This window comes from Sminthopsis crassicaudata, chromosome 5 (assembly GCF_048593235.1).
Source record: "Sminthopsis crassicaudata isolate SCR6 chromosome 5, ASM4859323v1, whole genome shotgun sequence".
NCBI classification, from domain to species: Eukaryota; Metazoa; Chordata; class Mammalia; order Dasyuromorphia; family Dasyuridae; genus Sminthopsis; species Sminthopsis crassicaudata.
Genome location: NC_133621.1, coordinates 130712286 through 130730647, shown reverse-complemented (window position 1 = coordinate 130730647; position 18362 = coordinate 130712286). Strand labels below are relative to the sequence as shown.

Sequence of the window (18362 nt, the reverse complement as noted above, 5' to 3'; positions counted from 1 at the left end):
AATGCACCCTCAACTTTAATCAGGTCAGAAAAGTAATTTTCTTTCCATCTTTACCTTGCTCATCTTCCCTAAACCCTACATGATCATCTTCAAGATACAAATCAAATTCCAAGTTCCAGATCTTCCATGAAGTCTTGCTTAGTCACTTTTTCTTCACTGATCTTTCTCTCCTCTGACTTTCTGCAGCAGTTGGAGTCTATACGGTATATTTCAGATCTAAATTATATTTTTTTCCTATGTTGACTCATAGTATGTTAAGTTTATTGCCTAATCTTCCTGATGGAAGAGGCCAGGTCTCATACTTTCCTCTGTCTCTTTGTGATGAATAAGTAATAAGCATTGAGATCTTGCTAAATATTGATTAAAATGTTGTTAATTAATCAACTAGGTATACCCTATTAGCCTTTTTTGGTAACTCAAGCCTTAAAATTTAAGAAATACTGGGAAGATATAAATTTTCATGAATTAATACATTAACCCAAACTCAGAAAAATTCTACAGGTTCTTTTAAAGGCAATACCATCCTCTTGGAATAGATAGAAATAAATTGAAGTTTTAAAATCTGTTGGTTCACCCAATAATTTCATCATCATCTCCATCAATGACTACCGATTTTATACCTAATGTTAATCAAAATTAAAATATGGACAATCATAGAAATGCTTTAAATCATAACTTATTTCTAGTCAAAATAAATACCTAATCATAATTTAATAGTATTTCCTAAAATCAACCACTTTTCTTTCCTGATAAAGAAAAGAAAAATGTATTTTCTTATCCTGACTATAAAGTCAGAAGGGTTAAAAAAAATAAGAAAAGAAATGGCATCAGCTTTGGGTGAGGGTTTTTTGAGGCAGTCATTTTAGAGATGATGCAATATAAGCTCCCTTTGTTATAAGTAGTGGAATGGGAAAATGATGTATCAAGTTCTTTGTTCTAAACTAAATACATCTATCATTAACTAAACTGTGAGGTTTTAAGAGCAAATGAAGAGAAAAATGGCTGGAAAAATTAAGAACAACTTGTTAAAGTGCTTGGAAATTTTCAGCACTGTGCTTTGGAAAATATCCAGTGTTTACTGTAGATTTAATTCTAATTATCCAGGGGCAGATGTTCCATTTTGTAATATGCCTCCATTTGGCTGTGGGTTCTCATTAGCATGTCCACCAGAGGGCAAGGGGGAGCCAATGAACCATAAATCTGTCAATCTTGTTGCTCATAAACTGATTTTTTTTTTTAAGGTTGGAGAATGGACAAAATTGAAATCAATGACTTTGTTGTTTTCACTGAATGTAATTGATTGTGTCCATAAGCACTTAGTTCAGTTTCTACTTCCAAACTTCAGTGCAGGGCTAATTCCAAAGTAGAAGTCCATATTCGGTTTATTTTTTACATATGATTTTCACACATTCCTGGGAACCATTTCAATATTGGTTGAAAACTGCACACAGAAAGAAGTTATCCATGCAAATTAGGTATTAGGTAACGTTAGCCAAAGATATTTCTCCAACTTAATTTTGCATCTTCAAGCAGTCTCTTCCTTAGCTGCAACACTCCCCAAAACCCAGTTTGCCATGAACAATTTACTCTGTTACAAAAATTAAGCCTCAGCAATATACCGGGTTCAGAGCAAAATTGCATAGCACCAGCAGAGAATTTCTTCCCAATGTGAAGATTGGGTTTGTTCAGGGTTTTTTTGTCTGTTTGTTTCTTATAGCTCATCTCCATCATCTGTACTAAAACTACTTCTCCTACTGCTCTCTTTGGATACTGTAGGTGAAGTCGCAGATAGCAAAGGATCTGTTCCAAATGGAGATATTGAATCATCCAATAATATATGATCCAATCTTTGTTCTTCTTTCAAGGCAGCGCTAAATGATAAATCAGTAAAGTGTGACAAGGGATAAGAAAAAGCCATAGATCCATCACAGAGGTCAGGTCTTGATCCCTGAGCCAGAGTCAGTTCTTGGGAATAATCTCCTGATTTTTCCTCTGGATATGTATGATGATTGGTGGTATGGGCAGCCAAATCAATTGCACTGTGTGAAGATATGATTGGCAGGCCATGTGCCTGAGCCTGTATTTCCAGTTCCTGTAGTTTGAAATGAAAATTCAGTAAGTACTTTGAAAGTAAGTGTCACAATGTAATGCTCCCCACAATGAGACCCTCATGATGAATAGGTTTTCATAATTTGAACTATTATGCTATTAAACATAATCACTATTAAAAATTATAATTCTGTCCCCCCCATGATAAAAACCAGTCTATTTCTAAACAAAAAAGAAAAGAAAAGAAGAAACATATTCATCTCCCTTTTTCTCACCATTCCTGTTGTTCCCTGGAATCCCTAGGAATATGAGACAGTCCCATATTACCAGAGCCTCTCAGAGGGTTATAGAAAAATCGGTAACAGTCCTGGACAGTTTCACATAAAGCTAGCAAGTACTTTGCCTGGCAATATGCATGCCATCTTAAGGGGAAGGGAAAAAACCTTGAGGAGTAAGAATTATGAAAATCAATATTCTTGTACCTTGTGCCACATGTACAGGTGATGAGTGACTTAATATTGCCTGGCACAACATACCCTCAGGCAAAACAAAATATAGGAATATTACTAAAGGAAAAAGAGAGGGGAAAGAATTTAGTGTCCAATATCATTTTGAGAAATTAATGTGCTACTTAGTATAATACATACACCTGCACTTTGCATGTGTGTCTTTTGGAAATATATTGTGAATGGGATAGGTCACATATTCCTAAAATTTTGTAATTAGTTCTCCAGATGCATACACATACACATATGTACATACACATGGATGTATGGATGGATGTATATTCTCTCTTTAAGGTCATATGATTTTGGATTTTATAACCAAAAACCAACTGAAATAATCTGGTCTATGAATTTGCAAAGACATTTCAAATTGTCCTTCAGAGAGAAGGGGAAAAAAGTGAATAAGAAAAAAATATAAATGAGGCCAATGAATAAAACTGATGACAGGAAAATGGTGCATAAGCTTCGCGGTTCATGGCAACATTCTTATAAAAACCTGAATTCGAAGTAGAAGCTGTCGGTTAACCAGCTCTAATTTCTTCTGCCTGTGTTCTAATTCTCGGGCTCTCTGTTGTTCTTTTTGTAGCCACTTGATGTACTCCACTGATGCTTTTAAAATAGTTCCTTTGTTCCAGCGCATATCACTGCGGAATGTAGAGATAACCTTTTCACAATTGTGCATGTCAGCAGAATTCATAAGAACTTACAAAATCTTTTACATTAATATGAAATAATGATTTACATGACTATTATTCACTCTTAGATATTATTGCTTCTGAATAGAAATTTTAATAGAATAGTTAAGAAGCCCTTATATAGTAAAATTAATCCCTGAATGAAAATAAGTGTCAAAAGAAAGTAATAAAGTGACTTTTTGTGGGAGAGCTAAATGCAATATCATGATTCTACCATTACAGTTTTTATATTTTTAGTGAAAATTGCTTTTATTATTAACTCTAAGATTAAAATCTATGTGCAGTATTTCTGCATTAATGAACTGGGAAATGTACATTACTGAGGACTTAAGCCTAAATTTTTTAAGATCATTTCAAATATACTACTCTTTTTACCTGACTTTCTAATAAGGTTGCTTTTATGCTGGTTAGGAAAAAAAATAATTAAAAAAAGGTCCATACAAGTGCTGATCCTCATTGATTGCGGAATAGACAAACCATACAGTTTAGTGATTTAGTATTATATCACTAATAAAGCAAAACTTTTTTTTAATGATTTAGCAAAACTTTCCTTATGAAATGCAGAAAAATGGTTGAAAATGCTAGGTGCTTATTTGAGATCAGATATTTTGAAAGGTTAAATGATATAAACACAATGGACATAAAACCATGGAATTCTAGAGCAATCAGGGGCATAGATTAGCTTAGCTTGTCCATGCTTCATCTACAGATGAGAAACCTGGGACCCAGCAAGGTTATGACTTGTCCAAGGTCAAGTACATTAATTAGTGACAGAAGTAGCATTAAAACCATGGCTTCCTGATTCCTAGACCAATTTGCTTTCCACTAAAATGCCCTGCTTCTCACTTCCTGTTAATCTTTCAGGTTTGCATGAAAGAAATGTACATTTTATTAAAACACATATAGTTTTATTACAGAAGAAATTCCAAATCTGAAAACATAGAACAGACCATAGATTTTAATTCCTGAGAACATCTATCAGTAGAGTCAATGCCAGATGAGTATTTTCATGTATGCTCTAGAATGTAGGTATTCCTTAAGTATCATTGTAAGCAGATCTAATGAAAATATTTACTGGATTTCTAGCTGATAGGGAGTAGGGATTTTTTTCAATGCAGCATAAATAAATAAGACAATAACAGAATAAAACCTGATTTCCTTCAATGCCTGTTTTTTTGAAACATGCTAGATTTCACTCCCAGAGATTATATATATATATATATATATATATATATATATATATATATATATATATATATATATATATGAATCACACTGACACATCATGTATAGTCGGTGGAGGTGAGAGGTCATATGTAGGATGAATGCAAATGAATGATTTGTGTATTCTGTAAAGATAATCTGTAACCAGTGATTTTTGCACAAAGGAAAATATTTTTTTAAAAAATACCAAAAGTTATGTGAAAGTCAAATGACTCCTTCTACACAGATGCACTGGGAATGTGCCCTCTATAAAGGCGTGAGGGGAAGCCACAATTTCGGTTACTTCTTTTTTAGAAGCACAGTTATCTTTTGGTCTCACCACATTGACACTTCCACATTCTTAGTTGGTAGTAGAGGTGAACATCACAGTACTAAGCAAAATGAGCTCATGTCCCAAAGATCTGGGTTGGTATTTCATTCCTGCCACTTGATGCTATCTGTGTGATCGTGGACAAAGCACTTAACCTCCTCTAGTTTCCTTTTACTTTTTAATAAAATGAACACATGGGACCAGATGGTTGTAAGGTCCTTTCCATCTTGGAAGCTATTACCTAATAAGGGAATAATGGCCACTTTTACGCTACATAGCCATGTATGTGGTTGAAAGACATAATCGACTCCAGACCTAAACATGTTACTGTGAGCGGAGAAGCCACAAAATGATAACTATGGAATCATCTTCCTTTTCCTACATTAAAAAAAAAATCTCCTTTGCTAATGCAGAGATGTTATATTCCATGATTTAGATCTAAATAAGGCTTTCAAAATAGTGGTAGGAACTATATAACTGTGGATAAGAATTATAGATAGTTCTTATCTTCACTTTATTAAAAGGTTAGCCCTTATAAAATAGTTTCAAAAATGCTAACTTTTAGAATTGGGTTAATCCATGACATACCTTTCTTTAAAAAAAGAAAAAAACTATAGGATTTTTCAATTTGTTTAAGCAATCTTCACCTGTAACTTAAGGGAATTTTAAACTATCAGTTAGTTGGAGATTGTCCTTTCTGGACAAGGATCAAAATGACATTACCATGTTGTTCAGGGTACGATGTGACCTTCTGTTGTTAATCAGACCATTATGCCCTCAGAAGACTCGCCCCCATCGGTTGGGCACAAACAGTACACATGAATATCTAGAGTGGAGATGATTCCAAATTTGCCTAGCTTGTGTTTCTTTTGAGCTACTACAATGTTGCTAGTAACTTGTAACCAGTGAGCGAACCTGATTGTTCTATAATACCATGTCTTTTCTAAAATGATGGCTCAGGATGATCATCAGAACTAGGCATAAATAACTATCCCAGGAACATTTTAAAAAAATAAACATCTTCTCCCCGACCCCCTACAGAAGTTAAAATGTTTTTCAAGATTTATAAGTATGGTCTCATTCCTGCCACAGCAACTCCCATTTTAAATAAAAACCTGAAACTAAAATCATTCATAAAGACAATCCAGGGAAAATAAATCAATTTTATAGATTTGAACTAACCAATTTAGTAATGTACACATGATGTTGATTGTTTAGTGTTATGAGGAAAAACCAACAAGTACACTAATGAGGATTTTTTTTAACTTTGCCGTTATTTAAATGAATTGAGAAAATAACAATTATGGGAGGGGGGCATCCCTAAAGATTGATTTTGGGTAGGATAGCTCTTATGTGATAAGTTTAGGTGGCAGAGAGATTGTCAAGCAGCTTTCTCATTGGTAAAAGTACTATTTTGTGATATATTTTTACCCATGTTGTATTTCTCACCTACGTTTTTCCGCTTGTAATTCCATGTTTTCTTTCCAATGAAATATCAAAGAGATATTCACATCATTATATGATACCATGCAATTGCACTGTTCTTTAGAGTCAAAAATTTCAGTTCAGATGTTGGCTCATTGGCAAGTCATAATTTTTCTGACCTTTGATTCCTCTACTTATAAAAGATAATATGTACCCCAAAAAAGCAGTATGGCTTAGTGCATAGAAAACTGGTCTTACAGTCCAGAAAACCTAGATTTAATCCCTCCCTCTGATACATACTGCCCTGATGACCTTCCAGAAAATCATTTTATCCAACAGTGCTCCAGGTAACTCACTCCCCTGTGGTGGTTGTTTTTGTCATCTCTGACTCTTCATGATCCTGTTTCAAATTTTCTTGGCAGAGATACTGGAATGGTTTGCACTTCCTTCTTCAGCTCACTTTACAGAGAAGAAAACTGAGGCAAACAGGATTAAGTGATTTGTCCCTGGACTGCTAGCAAATATCTAAGGCCAGATTTGAACTGGTTTTTCTTGCTCAAGGCCCATATTCTATTCATTGTGTTACCTGGCTGTCCATTCCACTTGAGATTGCAAACAAGGTTAGAAGTTCTCCACTGGGCACTCTCTACACCAACAAAATCACAGGAGTGTGTGTGTGTGTGTGTGTGTGTGTGTGTGTGTGTGTGTGTGTACATAGGTAGATAGGTGTATGTGTATATTTACATATTATTACATATATATATTTAAATATGTATGTATATATATGTATGTGCATATATATGTGTGCATACACACACACATACACATCAATATATGTGAAGGGTGCTGGAGAGGTAGTTTGGGAAGCATGAAAGGTTTTAGATGACAGAATAGAGTCTGAATTTGCATTTCTCTGATTAATAATGACTTGGATTCGGTAGATAGCAGAACACCATTGAAAGTTTTTGATCAGGGGATGGATATAGTTATGGTTTAGGGAGTAGAAATAGGGAAATCGAAGAGTAGGAACTTGAGACGGGAAAAAGTTAATGAGTGTATATGTGGGGTTAGAGGTGCCAGAGGCACACAGCCAATGAAGATGTCCAATAAACAGAAATGCATCACTCTCTTCACCCCTCCATATATTCTATGACCCTGTAACACCTGCCTTCTTACCTTTTCTCACACCTGACTCTGTCCCCCATGACTAATTGCTCTTCTTCCTTAACTCTATCTCCTGGATTCCCTCAAAATTCAGCTAAAATCCCATCTGTACACAGAGTCTTTCCTCAGCCCCATTAATATTAATGTTTTCCTTCTGAGGTGCCTTCAATGTAGCCTGTATCTGTCTTATATGTATATAAATATATAGTTGCTTGCACATTGTCTTTCCCATTAGAATGGAAGCTCCACAAGGATGGGGATTATGTTTTTGTCTTTTATATTCACACTATTTAGAATAGTGACTGGCCTATATATTGTAAGCATTTAATAAACACTTGGCTGGCAGTGACCTTTTTCTCTAAGATAAAATATGTTCACTGTTTTGCCCTACCTTATCCTTGACTGTCATAATACTTAAATATTGTGGATTGTTTGCTGTCTTGAAGAGGGGAAAGAAAGGGAAGGAGGGAGAAAATTTTGGAACACCAGGTTTCTCAAAGGAGAATACTGGAAACTATCTTTATTTAAATTAAAAAAAAAGCCAATATCAAAGGATATGAACAGACAATTCTCAGATGAAGAAATTGAAACTATTTCTACCATATGAAAAGATACTCCAAGTCATTATTAATCAGAGAAATGCAAATTAAGACAACTCTGAGATACCACTACACACCTGTCAGATTGGCTAAGATGACAGGAACAAATAATGATGAATGTTGGAGGGGCTGTCGGAAAACTGGGACACTGATACATTGTTGGTGGAGTTGTGAAAGAATCCAACCATTCTGGAAAATGATTTGGAACTATGCTCAAAAAGTTACCACACTGTGCATACCCTTTGATCCAGCAATGTTACTACTGGTCTTATATCCCAAAGAGATTTTAAAGAAAGGAAAGGGACCTGTATGCGCAAGTATGTTTGTGGCAGCCCTCTTTGTAGTGGCTAGAAACTGGAAACAGAGTGGATGCCCATCAATTGGAGAATGGCTGAATAAATTATGGTATATGAATATTATGGAATATTATTGTTCTGTAAGAAATGACCAACAGGAGGATTTCAGAAAGGCCTGGAGAGACTTATATGAACTGATGCTGAGTGAAATGAGCAGGACCAGGAGATCATTATATACTTCAACAACAATACTATGTGATGATCAATTCTGATGGATGTGGCTCTCTTCAACAATGAGATGAACCAAATCAGTTCTAATAGAGCAGTAATGAACTGAACCAGCTACGCCCAGCGAAAGGATTCTGGGAGATGACTATGAACCACTACCTAGAATTCCCAATCCCTCTATTTTTGTCCACCTGCATTTTTTATTTCCTTCACAGGCTAATTGTACACTATTTTGAAGTCTGATTCTTTTTGTACAGTACAATAACTGTATGGACATGTACACATATATTGTATTTAACTTATACTCTAACATATTTAACATGTATTGGTCAACCTGCCATCTGGAGGAGGGGGTCGAGGGAAGGAGAAGAAAAGTTGGAACAAAAGGTTTTGCAATTGTCAATGTTGAAAAATTACCCATGCATATGTTTTGTAAATAAAAAGCTATAATAAAAAAAGTAATTATCACTATAATAAAAAATAAAAACTACTAAATATAGGCAGAGGCTTGAACAAGCTAAGCAAAATTATAAAATTAGTAGGCAGTCTTGAATCACATACTACCATCTGATCGCAGTTCCACTGGGGCCTAGGTTTCCTGGCCATGTCCTCACTGAGCTTCCTCTTTAGGAAGCTGTTTCTTCCCCACCTCATTCTCTATTCCTTCTGCCTTTTCAAAGTAATCAAAATAGTAGCTAGAAAATAATAAATGAATTCATACTTATTAAAACCTAGAGGAGAAGCATTATTCCTCTCTTTTACAGTCAGACTTTTCTTATTTCCCCTCCCTATTAACATGGGGAAATTTTACCATTGCTTCCAATACAACTTCAGATGAGGCTATGAGGATCTTGTAATATAACTAGAAGATTTTTTTTGACCTGATAAAAGTATTACAATCGACGTCAGAGGGGTATCACAGATTGCATTCTCTATAAAGTGTGCTTTCAGATCTGCTGTGATGATGAGAGACATCAGAGCCTCAAGGTTATTTCTGGGCAGACTGTGATTTAGTGGAGAGGCAAGAGAAGAGATGTTCACCACAATCCTCACTTGGTAGCTTCCTTTTAAAATTTTTTTGATAATTTTTTAGTGATGTCTTCTGTCTCTTACCATAGTTATCCTAAGTATCTTTTCACTATCTTCCCTCTAGAATCAAGATAGCATTTTTTAGAAAAATTTTCTCTTTAAAAAAAAAAGAAAAAAAATTAGGACAAGTGATAGATACATGGAAAAAATATACAATACTCCTATGGATTGGGGGTGCCATCTGACATCTCTTCATTTGACTTCTTTATTTTTGATCATTTTGTTACGTGCATTTTAAAATTTTTTGTTGTATAGTTCTTCCCATTTACATTGTGGCAGTGCAGGGATAGTTACAATTGGCATAGTGGATAAAACATGACTTCTAGAGTCAGGAACACCTGAATTCACGTCCAGCCTCTGACATGTACTAGCTTGTGATGAGAGCCAGTTACTTAATCTCTCTACTTGCCTCAGTTTCCTCATCTGTAAAATGAAGATAATAATAGCACCTGCATCCTAGGGTTTTTGTGAGGAACAAATGAAATAATATTTGTAAAATGCTATATAACTTTTAGCTGTATTATCATTATCATTATTATTATTACTGTGTATTGTTTTCTTGGTTTTTCATTCTGCATCAATGCATATAGATCTTTCCAATCTTCTCTATAATCATTACAAAGGTCATTTCTTTCCATTCTATTATATTCACATGTCACAACTTAATTAGCCATTCCCCAGTTGGTGGCCACCTACTTTCCAATTTTTGGCTATCACAAAAAGTGCTGGGTTGCTTCCTATTTTAACTAATTATTCTGCCTAGTGCTAAGCTTTGTTGTTTCTGTGTTGCTAAAAGCCTTCAAGTGTGTTCAGCACCCTTTAAATTTAGCATTCAATTACCAACAAGTAGCTTGCCCAGGTTGGAACAGCCAATATGTACTAGAGATAGATTTTTAATACAGCTCTTCCCAGTTAGGCTCTCTATTTGCTATTCACATTACCTCTCTAAAGCAAAAGAAATATTTGAAGCTAAAATAGGTGGACTCTTAAAAGCCTGAGCCTCGGTTTACATATTGTGTCTATAAGGATATAATCAATACATTTATATTAAACTAAAAAATAATGCCTGCATATAACATGCAATAGAACTAATAAATTATTTTTCTTCAAAAATTGAAAGATACATACACCCAGTCATGTGATATTAACATCCTGTTCAAGCATATATTTCTATATATTCATATTTCACAAAATGAGTTTGAACCAATATTGATAGGACCCCTCATGTTATCATATGTTAGTCTACTTTCCTTCCTGCCCATCTGTAAATCTATTTTAAATTGAACCTAATGTTCCCATCATGTAGTTTTGTATTTCTCCTATACTTTCTGATTTGTTTGAGAACCCAGAAGAAACAAACAAAAACAATGATAAAGTAAGAGACAGGAACATTTAGCAACTATAAAGAATGTGACATAATGGAAAGGGGCTTTGAATTAAAAGCCAATATAATTTTACAGAAATCACTTATCTTCTCTGAGACTCACTAAGACTAGATGACCCATGGTAGCTTTTCCAAATCAAAATGCTATAACCCAATTTCATATTCTATTAATTAGCTAATATTAATTTTTATTAAAGTTTTCATTAGTTCTAGTGGTAATGGGTTTTTTATGCATTTTCTTTGAGTACACTTAGATTCAATAAATATTTATTAAGGACAAATCATTAGATTAGGTGTAAGAAAAAAAATGTGAAAAATTTTAACAATTCCTATACTCAAAAAGCTTTCATTCAAATGGATAAGGAAAGGGTATAGCATATAAAGACAGATAATTACAATTTAACATAGAATTTGATGGGAGAAAAAAGATCCATATAAAGTTTTTTGGTTTTTGTTTTTAATAAAAAGAAATTGAAGGAGGCAGAGATTACTTTTAGCTATTATGATTGGGGAAGACTTAATAGAAGAGGGGACATCTAAGCAGGATCTCAAAGGAAAAGTATTTCAAAAGTGAATTGATAGACCTTAAATCTGTACATGCTTTACATGTTGGTAATTGTAAAATTAATCCAGTTTCTTAGTCTTATAATCCAACAGTAGCATGCAGTAAACTCATTTATGTAACACCTTCAAAGGATTTGCATTGATAGCTTCCCAAAACTAGATATGTAAATACAATACAATTATTTGAATATTAAAGACTTCATTCAATAAAGGCTTCTTGGATTGCTGAGAACCAAACATTCAGCTTCAACCAGGGTCTGCCTATATTATTCCACAAACTTTAAAACTTTCCCTCAATGTTTGAACTGTAGGAGTTAAACCTAGATAAATAATAACTTTTCATGTTTTTAGAAGCACTTTTTGTGGTAACAAAGAATAAGAAAATGAATAGATGCCTGTAAACTGGGGAATGGTTGAACAAGTTGTGGAATATGAAGGTAATGGAATATTATTGTTCTATAAAACATGATGAACAAATTGATTTTTAGAAAGTCCTGGAAAGATTTATATGAACTGAGACTGAGCAAAACAAGCAGAACCAGGAATAAATAGTACACAATAACAGCAAGAATGTGTAATGATTAACGATGAAAGACTCAGTTCTTCTCAGTGGTTCAGTGATCCAAAGCAATCCTCATAGACTTTGGACAGAAAATGCCATCTGCCTCCAGAAAAAGAACTGAGGAAACTGAATGTAAATCAACATGCTATGTTTACTTCTTTTTTCTGTTTTTTTTTAATCTCTCCTGTGGGTTTTTCCCTTTTGTGCTGGATTTTTCCTCCCAACATGATTCATAAAGTAATGTGTATTAAAAATAAATAAATTTACTAGGAAAAATAAAATTTTTAAAATAGCTTTTCTCCCTGTTATATCTCCAGGTCTTTGAGACAATTAGACAATTAAGGTTTATACCAAATAGCCCAACATTATTATGTGTTGATGTCCAGAATAACTATTAAACAGGCTAAATCAGTCCTTCTTCTGAATAGCATTTGATCTTTCCCCTCGGACCAACATGATGATGCCATATAGGAATTAGTTAAGACCTAGAAGGAAACAACCTACTTATAAAACAAGTCTCAATGATGGCTTTGACCATTAATAGATGTCAGCCTGGAAAGGATTTTTAAAAATGTGTTTCAGTAATATCCTTATCTTTTCCTTGAACCACCTAGTTTCCTAGTCATTGGTTCTTCCATTTTTTTCCCAGTATTGAAACCATAGACATTATTATAGAAATGATTGTTGAACTCACGGATCATTAGACTTTGGAATAAGAGTGCCAAGCTCCTTGATTCGGTAATTAATATTGTACCTTCTTCTTCTTTCAACTATTAGAAAAGAAACATTATTGATTATTCTCATTAAAGCACAGTGGAATTGTGACTAGATGTAAACTTTTTTTGAATATCTCTAAAAACAGTAGGGAAAGATTACATTTTAGTCATTAAAATATTATAGACGAAAAAAAAATAAATGCATGCCATTGTTCTAGAACCAGAAAGATCCTGATACTGCATTATTTTAGGATCCCCAAAGCGAATTTTTCCTTTTTCGTGTGTGTATACCTGTGCAGCCTACACCCACATTAGTTTTTTCTTTGTGTGTATATGTGAATGAGTATATACACATACAAACATATGAGAAATGTGTGGTAGAGTTGAGAAGACAGCAACACCATAAGGAGTAACAACTGAGAAAGAGAGCTGTTTTCCAAAAAATGTGAACCAAAAAACAAGTCATGTGATGAGAATGAGAACTAATCATTACCACTGATGTATTCACAATATTAAAAGGAGTGAGGAAGAACCCTAAAATATGAGGCTGGTTGCCCATGATGAACTTAGATGTGGATGCAGATAGAGTTTAACAGAATGGATTGTTATATGATAGACCACCCTCCTAGATGAGCTCATAGATCTACTTGAGCATTGATTATATGATTTGACACATATATTGATACTAACTAGACTATAAAGTTCAAGAGAAGCAGTGGCCAACTCCAAGAATAAATAGTACACAATAACAGCAAGAATGTGTGGTCTTTTTTTGAGGACTTTAAAATAACTAGAAAAATCCTAGTTGCATAGTAGGAGCATCTAAATACTTATTATTTCGAAGTGTTATGTTTTTCTAGTATTATAATGACTTTTATATAAGGTTCAACTTTAATTTATAACTTTCCAAAATATGAAAAAGTATGTTATGAGCTATATACTGCAAGCATTTTAAATAGACTCTAAGTTTTTTAACTAAAAATTTCTTTAGTATAGATTTTATAATCTTCTGGTTTCATAGTCTCTCATACTGACTAGTACAACATATGCTTGATAATCATCATGTGAATAAAAGGATTTTTCCAATATTAATTAATCCTGGCCCTGTTTGAGTCTTCCAGTGATCATAGATGGGCTTCTTAGAAAAGAAGAGTTCAAAGGATAGTGTATTATGAAACATATGCTAGATTTGAAGGCAGAGGATTTGGGTTCAAATCCTGTCCCTGCTCCCTTATAAATTGGGACTCTGGGAAAGACAGTAATACTTTCACAATATTGTTTTTTTTTTTTAAATAGGAGATTTGTGCTAAATTATACTTTTCTTCTTTAAATCTATGATCCTAAAAAGTAAAGAACTTCAACAACAAAAAGAAAGATGCATCAAATTCCCCAAAGAAGATCAATAAGACATTTTAACATTACTTTGATCTGTTCTTGAAGACATTAGAATAACATAAATCTGTAAGAACATCAGTTATCTTAGTGAGAATACTCTCCAAAATAAATTGGGGCTAAAGGATTTCACCTTTAGAAGTGTCCCACCAAAGTTTCTCCAAAAGTAAAACAATACTATGGTTTTTCTTTTTGTATCATTGTTTTTCTAGTGAATACAATTTGAAGGAAGGTTAAGTATAACTACTTAACTTTGAGAGAAGAAAAATTAGACAAGCCTGAATAAGAAATTATTTCAGTGTATCTGAACTAATAAATATTAGCATAACCAAACATTCTCATACTTATACAAATAGGGTATATTCATATATCCTATATATGAAACAAAGATTAACATCTAGTTCTTGGTTAAAAAGGCTTTTTCCTGCATCAAAATTAGGATGGGTTTTTCTCTTCAGGTCCTTTCATATTCTATTATTTTAAATCACTATACACAAAATGTCATCAGTTATTAGGATGTGATCTGTAAAATTTCAGTTTTGTTCATCAATTAGAAAGAGAACCCTAGTTGCCAGTGTTATTTATCCATGTATGTCTTTAAAGTTGAATGAAAAATGTTAGAAAATATATTATAACTTTATTAATATGTGAAATGTGTATATTTTCAGTGTTCAAAATAATTTATTAAATTCACTGTGTTGTAAGAATATGTCTTATCCCAATGTATGAATAAGTTAGCTTTTTATAGTGGCTAGAAACTGGAAATTGAATGGATGTCCATCAATTGGCGAATGGCTGAGTAAATTATGGTATATGAAGGTTTTGGAATATTATTCCATATAATGACCAGCAGGATGAATACAGAGAGGCTTGGAGAGACTTATATGAACTTTTGCTAAATGAAATGAGTAGAACTAGGAGATTATTATACACTTCAACAACAATACTATATGAGGATCAATTCTGATGGACGTGGCCATTTTCAATAATGAGATGAACCAAATTGGTTCCAATAGAGCAGTTATGAACTGAACCAGTTACACCCAGTGAAAGAACTCTGGGAGATGAGTGTGGGCTACAACATAGCATTTGCACTCTTTCTGTTGTTCTTAGCTTGCATTTTTGTTTTTCTTCCCAGGTTATTTTTCCCTTCTTTCTAAATCCAATTTTTCTTGTACAACAAGATAACTATATAAATATATACATATATTGTATTTAACATATACTTTAACATGTTTAACATGAAAAAAAAATTAAGCTGCCAAGATAGAAGAAAGCTAGTTTTTAGCAGGCTACCTGATTTTGTTTTAAGAGGCAAAGGTAATAATAAGGGAACCATGTATTTCTCAAATTAAGTCCCTTTCTAGTGGATGAAAAATAATTATATAGGGATGATTCAGTAACATGATCTGAGCTTTTATTTCAATTAGCAGTTAAATCAAGTTGAGAACAGATGAAGAAATGAGTTTTCTTTTGTTAGAGATAAAAGTAAGAAGAGCCATTTCTTAAATAGGTAAGTATAATACTTTTGTTCATGGTTCAAGTAGTATCCAGTAGTACATTCAAGAGAACAATCAGCATTAGAGTCTCAATGTTGTAGGAGCATCTGTGCCTGTGACTAATGTCTACTGAGATTTTTGCCTAGAAACAAACCATTCTTAAAAAGGCTCCAAATATGTCAGGTGGGGCCATAAGTTTCAATGTGATTTCTGAGTGAATTGAATTTGGATAGACTGAGTCTATAAAGGAGTTGAGGAGCCTCCTCTATTCTGAGTTTCTGTGAATCTGCAAATGGCCATGATAATATATAAACTTCAGAGAAGGGAGGAGGGAAGATAAGACCAGAGTCAAGAGAATTCAAATTTTAATTGAATATACTGAACTGAACCATAAGTTGCCATTCTTTACTCAAGTTCTTTATATTTTTTCCCCATAAATTCAAGCTCATGACCTTCAAAGAAATAGAAAAAATTACCCTAACTTATAAATAGCCCTAAAATTATTATATTCTTTCCCATTAAATGGTTTGGGTCATTTACCAAAATAGATACTATTAAAAAAAAAAGTTTGAATAAGTCAATGAATATTGAACACATAAGTCAGCTGGCTTAACATAAGCTTCTACTTTCTTTTTGTTTCTTTCTTTCTATTTAATGCCACTGAGTACTATGCTCCAGTTCAGAATGAAATAATATAGGAGAATATCCTTCATCAAAGCCTTAGTACAACAATGAAGTCAATGCAATCTATAGAGCAATCCATAGATCTTTATGTAATTCAACCTACTCCTCCCTTCTAACCATCAATTAGCATCATTTAGTAACACAATTTGTAGGCTCCAACTTTTTTTTCTCTTCTTGAGTTTCTCTCTTCTATGTACCACTTACAAGTCAGATAGTTAGCATTTGACATTTCCAAATCACTTAACATTTGTTCTCATTTGATAAGCTGTACAAGATCCAATCAAATTTATCTGAGAAAAGTTATAATGTTAATAATCAGTCTGCATTCCCCATACTCTTAGGACTTTCTAAACTTTTCATCTCTTCTACATCAGAATTTAATTTTTTTTAAAAAGATTTTTTGTTAGTGTCTCTTGTTTTTTATACCACCATAGTTTCCCCGTATTCTGCTCTCTATTTAGAGAACACTCTCATGTAAAGAATGACATGTTTTTGTATTGGTCTACCTGCCATCTAGGGAGGGGATGGGGGAAAGGAGGGAAAAAAAGTAGAACAGAAAGTTTTGCAAGGGTCAATACTAAAAAATTACTTATGCATATGTCTTGTAAATAAAAAACTATAATTAAAAAAAAATAAAGAATATGTTTTAAAGCCTAAGAAAGTAAAAGAGGTAAACTTAGTATGACTGACCAATATATTTTAAAAGTCTGAGGCAATATGCAGTACTAATGGACCTGCAAAAAAATGAGGTAAGGGCATTTTCTCATATGTCTTGGTTAGAGTCACGCTTGTTCTGTATAATTTTGCAACATTTTTGTGTTTTGTTGTGATTGTGTGTGACTTTTTTCGATTACATTGTTCTAGTTACTGTGTATATTGCTTTTCTATAGATCTTTCCATGCTTTTCTCTATGACATTAAACATTTCTTACTAAAGAGTAATAATATTCTATTACATTAATATATTATAATGTGTTTAGCCATTCCCCAATTGAGGGGTATCTATTTTGTTTCCAATTCTTTGGTATCATAAAAAGTGCTACTATAAATATTTTGGTGTATAAAAAAACTTTCTTCTTATCAATAACTTTTTTGGAATATAAACTCACAAAAGCGTACGGGCATTTCAGTCACTTCATTGCATAATTACAAATTGCTTTCCAAAATGATCGTATTAATTCATCACTATGAATAATATATTGGTATTCTTATTTCCCTACAACACCTCCAATATTGACTTTTGCCATCTTTTGTTTATCTTTTCCAATTTTCAGGATATGAGGTAAAACTCAGGGTTGCTTTGATTTGCATTTCCTTCTATTATTAGTACTTTGCAACATTCTTTGATACAGATGTGAATAGTTTTTAATTCTCTTTTGAGAAATATTTGTTCATTTCATTTGACCACACAGCTACAGGTTGATTATATTTATATTTATTTACATATTCATTCAGCCTATTTATTTTCTCTGGATTTGTTAATACTTATCTCTATGCATTTCTAGGGAATGTCTTGGCCTTTTATATCTACCTTTTTATATCTTGTGATCCAGAAGGAAGTTTGCTCAAAGCCCTTCTGGTCTGAGATCTGCAAGTTCCTGACCCAGGTTTCTATCTGTGGGCATGTCCCCAGATGGGAGATTAACTGCAGAGGGGCTGCAGGTTCAGATCAACTGAAGTGCAGACTCTACAGTGGAACCTCTGTCCTAATTATTAAGTCTCTTGTTTTTCTTTTGGAAACAGAACCACATAGCAGCCTTTCCTTCTGAGGCTGTTCTTTGCCCAATACATAGCTGGGGCCCATGCATGCCATTACTCCTGCTACCCACAACTGGAGAGTTGGTGACAGCTGCCATATGGCAACCATACCCTAAGCTAGTTTCTGCCCCAGTGCTTCCTGCTCTGGTACTCAATCATTATTCTCTTTCAGTCTCTGAACATGGTACTGCTACTTGTTGGGAATATTCTCAGATACAC

General features: G+C 33.6%; 1 protein-coding gene across 11 annotated transcripts in view; it reads right to left on the bottom strand.

Moving 5' to 3' along the window:
- Window positions 1–1381: 1381 nt before the first annotated feature.
- Window positions 1382–18362, bottom strand: part of TFEC (transcription factor EC) — an 83216-nt gene continuing 66235 nt past the window's right edge. For all 11 annotated transcript variants that reach the window (XM_074268236.1, XM_074268227.1, XM_074268235.1 and 8 more), the window contains 3 exons: window positions 12790–12865; window positions 3052–3199; window positions 1382–2092 (listed from right to left, as the gene is read on the bottom strand). In XM_074268236.1, the coding sequence (XP_074124337.1) occupies window positions 1712–2092; window positions 3052–3199; window positions 12790–12865 (605 nt within the window). In that variant the 3' untranslated portion in view covers window positions 1382–1711. The remainder of the gene's footprint in view (window positions 2093–3051; window positions 3200–12789; window positions 12866–18362) is intronic.